Below are 14,840 nucleotides of genomic sequence, written 5' to 3'. Positions count from 1 at the left end.
TGACAGTCTCTGGAATGCACTGACTGGCAGCAATGTTGCTTCATAAATTTAAAATAATATCAAGAGTACTCTGATTCGATAACAGCTATACCAGAGCACAATATGACAAGCTTTCTCCTATTTGCGATCTCTGGGGGAGATGGGTACATGCAACTCATACTCATGTTCAACATGAGGGCCAGAAGTAACTGCAGATGAACAATTTCGTCCCTTCTGTGGAAAATCCAGTTTATGGCATTACAAGCCCAGTAAGTCAGGTAAATATGGCGTAAAAATCTGGGCAAATACGGAATCTCCACACTTACACAGGAAAATCTGCAAGTGAAGTTCCTGAAAAAAAAAGGAAAACATGTGGTTCTCGATAAGACTAGAGCAGTGATTCTTAACCTGGGTTCGATCGAACCCTAGGGGTTCGGTGAGTCAGTCTCAGGGGTTTGGTGGAGCCTCCGCTGCAGAGGTCCACCCCTCGGTCTAGTCTGCAGATAGTGGGCACAATCATTGAAAGCATCCTGCTCTGAGATTTCCTACCGGTCCGCTTTGAGGTCGCTGGTTTATGCAGCAGAGTGAGACCTCCCTATCAGACGGCTTAGAGAGGGCTGTATATGTGTCTGAGTGAGACTCCCTACCGGTCCGCTTTGAGAGCGCTGGATAAGCAGCAGAGAGAGACCTCCTTCTCAGTCGGGACCACACACCGGAATTAGCCCGTTATCTCCCGAGCACCGATCCAGGGCAAATACGCTCCTGCGGGTGGCGATCTAAAGGGTCGATCGCCATACAGAGTCACGGCGTGGAACTGGTACTTTTGCCCACTGTGTTGGATTTGTTATTTGAACAAGGTGATATTAATGCACAATTCATTTCGTGCACCAGTAAAAAAAAAAAAAAAACATATTTTATATTTTACTAAAGAAACGTTCGGTGAATGAGCATATGAAACTGGTGGGGTTTGGTGCCTCCAAACAGGTTAAGAACCACTGGACTAGAGGATGGTTTGGTCACAACATCACTTGTGACATTTTCTTTAACCAGCTATGACCTTGGACAATAACATCTAAGGAGGAAGCCCACCATGGTGGACAAATTTAAAAAAAAATATATATATATAATGCCCCCTGAAATGATGCAGGTGAAAGACAGGGCTTCAATTTCTTCAAAGTTTATTTTCACAGACATCACCACTGTTGTTTCATCCTGACCAAAAAAAAAAAAAAAAAAGATGAAATGTGATATTCAAGTAAACTCTTCAAAAACTTGTGTCATCAGGGAGTGACAAAAATCCATTATAATTTGAACTATAACAAATGCAAAAGAGGAGTGGTCAACCTGGACAAACTGACTACCACCTACACCTGCCAGTGAATGACATGGAGATGCTAAGTGGTTGTTTTATGACATCCTGCAATTTGTGTTTGACTCTGGGCACAACATCGACTAATGAGGCCAGGAATTGTAATCCACTCCTGCCGATGGTCGATGTCGACCTGGGAGCCAATCATGTGTTTTGTATGAATGTCCGTGAGCTGATAGACTTGCCTTGCCAGTCTTGTCGAAGCTGTTGACTGTTGACTACAGTACCTCCAGTTCATCTCACACACGATTAAAGTGCGTGGATTAAGGAGTACAGTGAGGACGAAAGAGAGTTTACACGATTAAAGTGCGTGGATTAAGGAGTACAGTGTGGAAGAAAGAGAGTTGATTGACTTGGAAGATGTTCCAAATGTTCTGTAAATTGTAATTTCCAGAGTAAACTCTGCTTCCCTGATCTCATGTTTGGTCAGCTATGGGCTCCACTCTAAGTCGACGTCCAAGGGGTGTTACTCTGAGGACAACTCCGGCCCTCCATGTTCCCTGACTACGGCCAAGTGATGGAAATGACAGTTACAGTTCCTGACCATAGCCATCATTGTTACAAGGGGGCAGAGGGCTTAACGGGTCTTTACAAAGACTCGAGTAAAATCGTCCACAGTGACATGCCATTCAAAAGACTTGGTTCCTTTGTGAACATCACATCACTAAGGTTTTTCATTCCATTGTTCTGAACTGATCTTGACATATAATTACTACCAAGTGACTTTGTTTTCGTTTTCCAGTGATCCCTTGCTCTATCGCATTTAATCTTTCACGGCTTCGCTGCTTCATAAATTTTTTACAGTGTGGATATATTTTACAGTGTATTGTGCTCTGAATCCTGATTGGCTCAGGGGCTTTACTGTTGTCTAGAAATAAAATATTGACGCTGTACTGTATTGGTTTTTCACTTGTTAATTTATTACAAAAGGCAAGAGGATCCAAAAGCTCGCTTTTGTCTCTCCTGTGTCTGTCCGTAACCGCCTGTGTGCGCACACGTTAAGAACGTGCTAATAAGCACATTGGTTGACACCTTGGTCTCCGGGAGCTGATCACGTGACTCGTAGGCGTGCCGAGAGCAAACGCACACACTAATGTAGGCACACAGACAGCAACGGAGAAATGCACAGCTTTGGAAATCTGACTTTTACCTAGATTACTTTTGTCATAAATTAAGATTTCAAGTGTATTGTTATAAGAGGCTTCACTTTAATTGTTGGTCCGGGCATATCCGTTTATAAAAATCTTCTTGCTCAGAAAAAGCAAGAGCGCCAACAACTACCCATAACAATGTTCTTCTCTCTGGGAAAGACTCCTGCGCCTTCAGTAGAAACAGACACTAAAGCGGAGCGGCACAGCTGGGACTGTGAAATACGTGAGTGACAATGTTTCCAACCTTGTATTATTATATTAAAATTATTGTTTTAAACAATTTTGGGCTTTAAAATATATTGTATATTGCATTGTAGAATAATAAAAAAAAAATAAAGCTGACTACTTCACGGATTTCACTTTGCGCGTGCTATTTTTGGAACATAACACCAGCGATAAACGAGGGATCACTGTAAACAAATATGGCAGCATTTACATGAATAGGAACTGTGGTTAGAATTTACATATAAAAAATATAATTGGTTTTGATAAAGGCTGGAAAGAAATAGAGCTTCCCCTACCTGGAACAACCAGCATATGTAAATATAATTTTAAATAATTTTCACTCCCAATTCCAAAATGAAATCCACGCACCTGGCTGTAAAAATGGTTGGTTATGGGTGTACCTTAGTTAACATAGAGCATGAGCTGCAAATGAAACCAAACCATCAAGAGGATGTACTGCAGCCTCTATGTTTCATTCAAAATCAGTGGGAAGACTTCATGAAGGAAGGAGAGCCTCACAAAAACAAGCGTTGGCAGAGACAGATGGACTTACCAGTTTTCTGATCTCACACTCAAGGTTCAAGATACAGTCGAGTTTTCTTTTTCGGCATCGTTGGGCAGCAATGCGATTCTTACTCCTTCTCCTCACATCATGGATGAACTCGAGCTGCTCTGAGGTCAGTTTGTGCATTTTCACCAATGTTTGGAAGTCATTCCGTGGGAGATTTATGATTTGATCAACAGGAAATGGTAGCTTCACCTGTAAAATTCACACACAGACATGTCGGGTATCAAAAGTCATAGTATGTATTAAATAAACGGTGTGACACAAAAAAGAATGTAGACTCTGCTATAGTACTGTTACTTATAAAATGCATTTATACAGGAATGAATACATAATATTTTATAATATTCCTTTAGTTTTATTGCCTTCTATTATATTTTTTTTAATTCCAGTATAATTTATCTTAACCTTAAGCCCACATCTGAATGGTGAATGTTGACAAATGTAGTAAATATTTAGTTCTATCAGTTTTTAAATGGTTGAAAACATTTTTCCTAGAAATTTAGAATGTTTCAAATTTATTGGTAAAATCACGGTTTTATTATCAGTGGCAAGCATTTGGAAAACACTCGTAAGAATGTGCTTATGTCCTAATAATGTCGTCATAATGTCCTTCATGTAATCTTTTACCAACCTTTTTTCAACTGGAAATTGGATAAATAAATTCGTGCCACGGGTTATTTCGAGGTTATTTGAACGTAATCCTATATTTTTTTTGTAAGGCTGCAGCTATTTAAACTCTATTTGTTTATAATTAGCTTGGTGAAACCTAAATTTCAACTGATGACCAAATAACACATTCACTTAAAGTATGTAGCCTAATTATGAATGACCAATATTTATTATTGTATTGATAGTCAACATTTGTTTAGTTAAATATAAACTGTCAGTCTGATTTGTTCAAAACTTTCTTTAAGAGTACAAAAAGCAACTGTCAGGCTGCGAGCATCAAAAAGTACACTCAATCGGACTACTCTACCAACCGATGTAGAGCACTTTGTTAGAGGCTGAGCTGAACGCTGGCAACAGGCAATGTTCAATAAAATACCGGTGTAATTAAGTTTTTTTTAGTGCCTTGAATTCACATTTGAATTTAGGATAAGATTGTGTTGTTTGTATTGAATCACGAATCGTGACTCTCCTGCCCCGACAGTATGGAGTAAGATCGTTGTCAAATAAGACATGCGGTGTCAAAAAGATGTATGCACGTCACCATTCCTTTGATTACGATTCTCGCGAGACACGACTTCACGTCTTTGCATGAATCTCTCCTTTGGATGCTTTGCATGCATGGATGCAAATTGAGAAGACGTCACGCCAAGCGACCAGGCAAATTTAGTCGATCTGCAAATCATCCGCACCGGCATTTGTCAACACTCATACGTCTTGTTGACAGCGGTCTTACTCCAAACAGCAACATCTGATTGTTTGCTAAGTGAATGTCCATTCCTTTCCTAGATTATTTTTATGAAACTGGACTGACAGGCTTATGACCTGCGACTGCAAATCCATATATTGTTTGAAAATCATTGATATAAATTATAAATTGGTAAGAGATTGCCACATAACCACAACAACAATAATGGATAGTTTAAAAAAAATCTTTATTTGTAATTAATTAATCTTTATTTCTAAAATGTATTCCACTTCTGTGTTCGTGTTTTCATCAAGACTAAAGGCCTTTTTCCAAATTAACTGCAGTTCTTGGTTCTGTCAGCAGAAGTCACTAGATTTTGAAAAAGCTAAAAAAAAAAATTAAAAAAAGTTTGAAATTACGTCATTCTCGTCATTAAAGATTGCAGATTCACACTCACCTCTGGGCCACGCTCTTGTACAGTGCAGGACTCGCTGTCTCCTTCTGAAAAAGAACCTGACTCATCACTGGAATTGGTGCCATATGACTGTTCACATTTTATTTTGGGATGCCCCTGGTTAAAAACGGCATCGCCTACACTGTGTTCCTGCTGATCAACATTGAGGTAGCGGGCCATATTGGAGCAAGGTGAGGAAGAGAACTCAAATTGCGGCAGACTGCATGGGGACCCTCCACTGCCATCCTCTGCATACGAGTATGACGAACAGGAGCTGGAAGTCCTGGTGCGTGCCTCACAAGGAGGTGAGCCTGGGCAAACTTTTATTGGAACTGGGCAGCTGGTGTTTGGCCGTGGGCGACACATTTGGGGCTCAGTGCAGGTGGTGCTCGGAGAATAGGCCTGGGAAGTTGGAAGGGGCTGGCTGGCTGCAGGACACATTCCCTTTGGCATCTGCTCAGAAAGTTCCATTTCAAAAGAATTCCCACTATGGTAGGAATTTGCTGGGGTTCCAAGACGATTGCAGGCTCCTGAGGAAAATATGACACTTTGTCGATCAAGTTCAACTTCCTGTTTGCAGATTTCATCGCAGGATGTGGACTTAAGGGACATACCTGCATTGCAATTGTTGTTATTTGGGGATGTTAAAGACAAACTTAACTCGCCTGTGAAAGCTCTTGAGTCTTTATTGTGATCTCCCTGAGAGTAAACTTTGTCCTGGGGACAGACAAGCTTGTTGGCAAATAGCTGCTTTGATGAATTGGGTGAATAGGAGCGGTCCATTCCTTTTTTCAATAAGGCTTGGACACAGGAAGCCGACTTGGTTCTCTTGAACATTTCCGTTGACACGGGATTATCCATCTCCATTGCTGACACACTATCCTTATCAATGATGTCCTGCTCATCTCCTGAGAGGCACAACGAGATGGCCTCTTCCTCTGCTTGTGGCTCAACTTTGATTCGTGTCAAAGGCAATCTGTCCTGATCTGGTACTCCCCCACTGATAATGCTCTCTTTTGTTGTGCTAGGAAAACCTGAGGTACTAGTGTGGGAAGAGAAATCATTGTTGTGCTTGTTGCAAGCCCACTGGTATTTTCTATACTTGGGGCATCGTGGCAGGTCTGATCCTCTGCGCCCGGTAAATTCTCGTCGACCATCTGTTAAGTCACCAGGTATAGTCATTGCTAGCTGATCCTCACTAGGGCACCCACTGGTGGCAAAATCATCATGTTGTGGTCTCCGGGAGGTGGGCCTTTCAGCTTCTGACTGCATGCTTTCATCCTCTGGGTTAATGTCCTCAGCAGCTATATTGCGACAGTGCTGAAAGCCATCCTCACTACGTAGCTGAGCCTCCAGAAAACGAAAGCATGAGTCCTCTAGGTTGTGCATGCGCAGAAATTTGGCACAGCGGATGACCTCTTGAATGTTTTCTTTGCTGAGTAACAGCTTAGCAGTGTAGGCAAACTGCAACAATGGGATGAATCCACTCGTAGTGACCTGTGAAATAGAAAATGAAATCATGACTATTACCAGAGGTGGGCACGCATTGCTGATTGACTGTCGGTGACGCCCGTTTTGCTGACAGACCTACGAATGATGGAAATGCCCCAAAAATGACAGACGTACAAATGACGGGAATGCCCTCAATTAATGGCAATTTCGAAAGCATAACTCTTTACTTTGAAGTTCGTCAGTCCACCATGCCCATTCTGGCATATTAAATCAAATTGATCTGACTCAAATAATTATCTACTACATTAACCCGTTTCGACCCATCGACCACAAACGTGACCATCAAGAAAATTCTGATTGTGAGGCTCTATGAATCATTTTTCAATTATTTTTCACGAAGTACTGAAATACCACAATGTGTAGATGAAATGTGTGCAATGTCACATGTTTAGAGAAGATTGTCAAATGACCAGGGTTGTTTACTTTGTGGTTGCACTTCGAGAGAAACATAACAGCCTCAAAGCTCCCAAACAAATGGTTAGTAAAGTATGTTAAAATAAACATTGAACAAGGCTTTTTCGTACACATGATCTTTAAGATGATGTATGCATTTGCACTTACTCAAATTGGTTTGGTGTGTTTGCACAATGAGTTGATATGACATTGATATGACCGGTCATAAAACACACCTTTTCATCAACTATGTCACTTTTTTAAATTAGCAGCATCACCAGTCGGTGGATAAGTACTCTAGTTTATTTGAGATGGTTTAAGTTACTGCTTAATTTTGCAGTGTAGCATAGTTTACCAGATTTTTATTTATAGTTTATAGCTACCGTTTTTACTGAAGGCTACAACAATAAATAAATAAAAACTCATACTTTACACAATCTTTATACAAGCTCGCTGACCAAAACACAATCTCGCTGGCCAAAAGTTAAAAGTAATGTTTAGAATTAAATATTAAGAAATTATTTTGTGTTATTTTGCTTTAAAAAAAAAAGTTTTACATGAAGAAATAGCTTTGCTGGTAAAATGGGGAGTTGTGAGATTAAGCCGAGCTGAGAGGCTCAATGAGGACATTTAGTGGTCATTATTGAAGCGCAAAAAAAATTGTATTGAAGAGTCAAATGATTTTTAATTCTGCAGCATTTACATTTAAATGCACAATAATACAACAATATAACTACTAATAATAACAATAATTACTGAAAACATGATCCTCTTTTGTAATTTCTGAATTTAAACCAAAGGAGACCTTCACTGATTTTTTTATTTATATATATATATATATATATATATATATATATATATATAAAATCAGTGGTGAGCTGTCAGGGCCACCAAGGCCTTCTCTGCTGGCCTAACATAACCTGACATCATTATCATAACTATAATAAACAATAATAGTTCTAATAAACTATAAATTATAATAGTTTATAAATAAACTTTAATGAAAATCGGGCAGCTCGGAGGCGCAGTGAATAGCACGGTTCAAATCCACCTGACTCCGGCCTTCCTGTGTGGAGTTTGTATGTTCTCTCCGGGCTCTCCGGCTTCCTCCCACATTCCAAAAACATGCATGGCAGGTGAATTGGACATACTAAATTGTCCTTAGGTGTGATTGGGTGGGTGAATGGTTGTTGAATGGTTGTTCGTCTCTGTGTGCCCTGCAATTGGCTGGCAACCCGTCTAGGGTGTCCCCCGCCTACGGCCCAAAGACAGCTGAGATGGGCGCCAGGGAGCCTGCGACCCCTTTGAGGATTAGCGGCTATGGAAAATGGCTGGAAGGATAATGAAAGTGAATTTCATTTTGACTAGATGTTTTAATTCATAAAATTATTCTCCATATTCTGTTCTTTTCGTGTCATATTATATTAATTTGGTTACGTTCCTACCAGCATTGTGGTTTTAAATTGGAGTTTTAGCAGAAATCAGCTAACTTGTCTCACCAAGGCTGTATGTAATCTTATTTTCATTTTTTATTAATTTTTTTAAGTTTTGACGACATCACGTATAATGTTAAGTTTTAATGGTTGATGAAGTTTTATTGAAGTTTTAAAGCTCCGGAAAATAGCCTCGGACACCACAGAAGGCTTGCGTGTGAAAGTCACTGACCGCAAATGATATTTTATATATATATATATATATATATATATATATATATATATATATATATATATAAATATATATATATATGAAACTTGGTGGACAAGTAATTTGAAATTATTATGACTTCTGCTAAGTTTCAGCACGTATAATGAAAGTTTTAATTGCTGACGCCACTCGCGCCTTTAATTTCTGCGTTTTCGTTAGTTTGATTTGGTCCACCTGCCTGGTGATACTTTGTCTAGTTTTGCTCGCGGTTCAGTCCTGCCTCATTTCCTTGTTAAAACTTCCTTTTTCAAGCCACATATTTCCACATAAGTTTTCCTGCATTTTTTTGGCATCCCCTTCCTTCCTCCTCCCAACTCACCATGCCCAGACCTGACACTCATATCAAATTGCCATTTGTAATTTAGCGTACAATCTTTTTAAAGCTTGCCTGCTCTTGGTGGACTTCAGAAAACATGGGCAAATTATTTGAAATTGTTATGACTTATTCTAAGTTTTGGCACGTTTAATGATAATTTTTACTTGCTGATGCGGGTTTATTGATGTTTAAATGCTCTGAAAAAGCTTGTGAACGTGGGTACGGGTGCACATGCGGTCTCCTATGACTGAAGGCCTAAGTGTTAAATGCACGGACCACCACTGATTAAACCTGATACAATTACTGGACTGGTATACCTTCTCTTTTCATGTCTTGGCTGTCACTCTGAGCCACGGCCCGCAGTTGCTTATATGTCCAAATTAAGAGCAAGGAGCAGACCACACCCGATTAATCGGCAGAGTTTTGACTTAAAATTTATTACAAAAGGCAAGAGGATCCCAAATCTTTCTTTCCTTTTTTGATCGCTCTGTGGTCAAAAGACATCATATGCTATGACCACAAAAAAGAAAAAAGTACTACAGTGCTGTTCTCACCTGACTGGCCAAGCGATCTGTCATTAAGCTCAAAGAGCACGCCTACAAGACACAGACACCAATGAGGAGTTAACTTTAAGTGAGGAGTGAGTAACATCTCCCGCCCTTATTGGTCTATTGCCGCAAAGGAGTGCCCCTTGAGCTTAATGACAGCTTGCTTGGCCATTCAGGCGAGAACAGTACTTTTTTTCTTTTCTTTTTTTTGACCATTGCGGGGACGTTTTTTGTTTTGTTTTGTTTTGTTTTTTTAGCAAACGAGCGAGCGGCTGAGAGACAATAAGGAAGGGACGAAAGCTTTGGGATCCTCTTACCTTTTGTAATAAATTGGAATTTCAAATGTAAACCCTGCCTTTGAATCACGTTTGGTCACCTCTTAGTTGAACATACAGTACAAGCAACAGTGGGCCGCGGCTCACTGTGATCCCGACTACTAAAGCCGAGACCTGGAAAGAGAACGCATAGCTGTCAAGTCACTGTATCAGGTTTAATCAGTGGAGGTCCGTGCATTTCACACTTAGGCCTTCAGTGATTGGAGCCCTCATTTGCACCCGTACGCATGTACTCAAACCCGCATAAATTTTAATAATCTGAGATTTAAGTAAATATGCATTCTGCAGTCATTACAGTGCCTGTGGCAAGCGCATTTAAAGATAATTCGCCTGGTCTGGCATGCTTATAGCATAATACAGCACCTCCAAAAAAATCCGCGAAGGACCCAGGGTGTTAAAAAATCAAAGCGCAAAATAGCAAGTGATCACTGTACTTTCTAGTCAATACATTGGTCCGTTGACAAATTAGCACAAATGTTATGCACTTTGCCATAAGACAACCATCTTTCCCATGTTGCTAGTTGTACCAGGAAGTAATTTCACAGCTAGTTCAAATTAGCGATAAAACTTGCGTTAAACAAAACTAATGAAAGTGCGTAGCATACGCCAAACCACATTACATAATTGAAAGTATACCACCACGTCATGCTGGCCTTTTTGTGCGTTGCAAATGAAAGTAGCAATGTTTATGGACTGGAATCAAGAAAGTGTTTTTTTTGTTGTTGTTTTTTTTTTTAATAACCTTAACACCTTCAAGTGTCAACCCGTAAACGCCAACATGAATTATTTTCATGGAGGGCAAACCCATCCAAATAATACATCCACAACAGGCAAAATAAACCCAAAATTATAAAGAAAAAGACAATCACTTTACTAACTGACGCACACCGGGTCAAGACGTTGTTGACTTGTTAACACAGCATGGTTAAGTGCTTACGTGCTGATGTCATATATAAAGGGACCGCTCTGCTAAGCAGCATCATTCCAATTATTTAGTTTTTCCAAAAAAACACTACACATTTAGTCCCGATGAAAACTATTTAAAATGAACTCCACATAAAAAAGGCGCCAATCCCTGTGGACATCCGTTGATTCAAAGCACTTTCTTGTCACTGAAGCGCGTTCGACGTAAAATGTCACGTGACCAAACCACGCCTCGGTGCAGTGATTACACGCAACTGCTTTCTGAGGTACTGCTCATGCGTCGGCAATCCGTGTGACAGCCAATGGCCTGCGCTTAAATTTGCCTTGAAAAAGTCAAATTTAGCTTTTTAGTGATGTCGGAGGGGTGGGCAAAAATACACCAACGTAACTGAGGGGCCAACGATGTAATTTTTTTCTGACTTGAAATAATGACGGTCTGTTGTTGATGGAAAGGGTGCGGCACTCTGACAAATACAGGACTTTCAAGAATCTGTAACTTGTCCACCTCTGACTATCACAGTAGTCATTGGCTGGAGCAGGGGTGGCCAAGTTCGGTCCTCAAGAGCCACAATCCAGCCTGTTTTCATTGTGTCTCTTCAACTAACACACCTGATTCAAATGATTAGCTCATCAGCATGCTTTGCACAATCCTGATAACGACGCTGATTTGACTCAGGTGTGTTGGTTGAAGAGATACATTGAAAACAGTCTGGATTGTGGCTCTTGAGGACCGAACTTGGCCACCCCTGGGCTGGAGTATTTGGGTGTGGTGAGAGAACCTGACAGTCCTATCCATCCTTCCATTTTCTAGAGCCGGTAATCCTCACAAGGGTTCGAGGCTTGCTGGTGCTTATCCCAGCTGGCTTCGGGCAGTAGGCAAGGGACACCCTAAACTGGTTGCCAGCCAATTGCAGGACACACAGAGACGAACAACCATTGACGCACCCAATCACACCTAAGGACAATTTAGTATGTCCAATTCACCTGCCACGCATGTTTTTTGAGTGTGGGAGGAAGCCGGAGAGCCAGGAGAGAACCCATGCAGGCTCGAAGAGAAAATGGAAACACCACACAGGAAGGCCGAAGTCGGCTTGAACTCGGGTCCCTCTAACTGTGAGGTGAACATGCTTTTTACTGCATTCCTAAGCCGCCCCCCTGACAGTCCTAATTACCTTTAATACATCCTCCTAAGACCCAGTCTATTCTGTTGAGTCCACTCTAATAGACAATTGTTTAGTTTTGTTACAGTAGACTTAGATCCAAAAAGACATACCAAACAGAAAAACCTGAGTTCTCACAAAGGTTTGCTCTCATCAAACCAATACTGAACCCAAAGACATTTTCAGATATGCGCTTACCCCAGGGCTATTAATTACCTAAAAGATAATTAGCAGTCTTGCCGAATCTCCGTTTATAGGGTTTAGACTTCCCGTTAGTCCCAGGCTGCTCTAAGGCAGTAATGCTGGGTGACGGAAGTCTGCTTAAGCCAGTGTTGAGAGAGATTCGCCCTGGTTCTAACCACCTAGTTCTAACGGCACCGGTCCATTTTAATTCAAACTCCAACCTCACCGAATAAGTGCGCCTTTTTCAAAGTGGCTTCTCTAAAGAATCTTTGCACTTGGAGTGACCAGGATTAAATTTAGTCATCTTATACAACTACCCAGACTTGTTTTTTTTTTTTTTTTTTTTTTATAAACATATCCAATTGTGAGTAACGATCCATCCATCCATTTTCTAGAGTCTCTATCCTCAAAAGGGTTGCACGCTTGCTGGTGCCTTTCCCAGCTAAATTTCGGGCAGTAGGCTTGGGACACCCTGAACTGGTTGCCAGCCAATTGCAGGGCACACAGAGATGACCAACCATTCACACCCCCAATCAGACTTAAGGATAATTTAGAGTGTCCAATACACGTGCCAGTTTTTGGAGTGTGGGGGGAAGCCGGAGTGCCCAGAGAGAACCTATGCAGGGTCAGAGAGAACATGCAAACTCTACACAGGAAGGCCTGAACGAGGTGGATTTAAAGTCGGGTCCCTGAAGGGTGAACCACCGTTCCACCGGGCCACCCGGTGGGTAACTAGTTAATAGTAATTATGGCAGCACTGATGTTATGGGTTTAGTTGTTCATTTACATATAAAGAATAAGTGGCTTCAGTATAAAGAAAGACAAAACTAGAGCTCAAATTGTAGTTTACCAAATTTAATTGGCGGTAGCTAGGGCAAAGGTTGACATGGAGTTTCAATCAATGCAATGGCTGGACAAAACCATGTAATCATTGAACCAAGAAGTAGATCAACTCACTTTTGATTAGCTCTTTCCTTCGCATCAGAGTAATACAATCTCTTGATTAATACTTTTAATCTAGGGTGCTAACCACACATTCCCAGTTGTACTCTAATGATGAAAAATAATGTAATCAAAACAATGAATAAGTACTAGTCATCAATCAATATACGGCATAACCGATTCTGATTGTGCTCCACAACCACAACCAATAATCAAAATGAACATTCATTGTTTTATGGGATAGCAAGCCCTGCTTTAACATTGAATTTGTGAAAATATGTTTTGCTTGTTTTACTTCCAGAACATTTTACCTCAGTCAATTGAATTATTCAATTATTAATATAATTATTCTTTATTTATCCTTCTTCAAGAATGGTGAAATTTGTTGTTTCAATTAACCTGTTTTATTGTTGAAGCCAAATCTGACTGGTATCGTAAAGCTAATTTAAGACATTACCTCACTTAATACATTTGTGCTTTTCACAGCACTATATATCATCATCATCATCATCATGATGAATCATTTTCAATCCACAGCAAGATGTAGGCTCCATCACGATGCCAATGTTTACGGTACTTTGTCAGTGAATTTTTGTGTGCTTTAAAATTTTGACCATCCATTTTGGTATTAGGTCTTCATTTCGGGTATTTCTTGTCTAGCAGTATCCACGTAAGAATTTACGCTAATTAACTTCTGCTAGTCCATATGTGGTAATCTTTACAAGCAGTGTTACCTGCCCAATTCCATTTCAACGTTTTTATTTTTCAACCATGTCCACAATCTTTGTTTGTTGACTGATTTCTTCTTGTTGCGTATGCTGATTTCCAACATCCTTTGTTCCATGCCTCAATACGGATGACATCAAGCTGTTTTCTAAGAACGAACGTGAACTTGACTGTCTAATTCACCAGACAAGCGGTGATGGGAAGTAACGAAGTAAAAATACTTCCTTACTGTACTTATGTAAATTTTGCTTGAACTTTGTACTTTTAGAAGTATTTTTTCTGACTTTTTACATTTACTCCCTACATTTGAAACACAAATATCGTATTTTTTACTTGCAACATTTTAAAACATGCCTTGTTACTTGTTTTTTTTAACAATTCACAATAAAAGCCTTTGTTACTTTTCCTTTGTATCTTTGTGCAAACTACGTAAACCATTTATACCAATCAGATTTGCTGCCAATAAATTTAAAAACACGCAGGGACGTCCCACAACTGTCAGCGCCATATAACCTGGAGAGCAGAGAAGATAGCAGTAGGTAGCCTATGCCAGAAGCTCCACCCCAAGTCCAGCAACGTGAAGCTAGACCAGGGGTCGGCAACCCAAAATTTTGAAAGAGCCATATTGGACCCAAAACCCCCCCCCAAAAAACAGATATATCTGGAGCTGCAAAATAATTAAAAGCCTTATAATGAAGACAACACATGCTGTATGTATCTATAATAGCTATATTAGCTTACTATCAAAATGATTACGTTAACTACAAATACATAATGAGGCTTCATGATTTAATGTTTATTTTTCCTGCAGTGCATCCTGTCGAAAATGACGCACCACATGACTACTCTGTTGTGCGATGCCGCCTCAAGTTTAACTTCATTAAAATATTAATGAATCATGTTTCATTGCTTTGATGAAATTGAATAAAGCAGATTTTTTAAGTTTTTATTTACGAGGATTCGAAAAAACAGAAAGGAACGTAATGTGCCCCTTATC

The 14,840-nt window shown here is 40.1% G+C and overlaps 1 protein-coding gene across 1 annotated transcript in view; it reads right to left on the bottom strand.

Moving 5' to 3' along the window:
* Positions 1-14,840, bottom strand: part of bach2b (BACH transcriptional regulator 2b) — a 66,195-nt gene that overhangs the window by 12,911 nt on the left and 38,444 nt on the right. The window contains exons 3-4 of the mRNA XM_088403112.1: positions 5,104-6,597; positions 3,278-3,484 (exon numbers count right to left, since the gene is read on the bottom strand). Coding sequence (XP_088259238.1) covers positions 3,278-3,484; positions 5,104-6,597 — 1,701 coding nt within the window. The remainder of the gene's footprint in view (positions 1-3,277; positions 3,485-5,103; positions 6,598-14,840) is intronic.

The sequence above is a fragment of the Hippichthys cyanospilos genome, chromosome 20, assembly GCF_059441005.1.
Source record: "Hippichthys cyanospilos isolate Australia breed blue-spotted pipefish chromosome 20, RoL_Hcya_1.0, whole genome shotgun sequence".
Classification (NCBI taxonomy): domain Eukaryota; kingdom Metazoa; phylum Chordata; class Actinopteri; order Syngnathiformes; family Syngnathidae; genus Hippichthys; species Hippichthys cyanospilos.
This window is presented reverse-complemented; position numbering and strand designations above follow the sequence as displayed.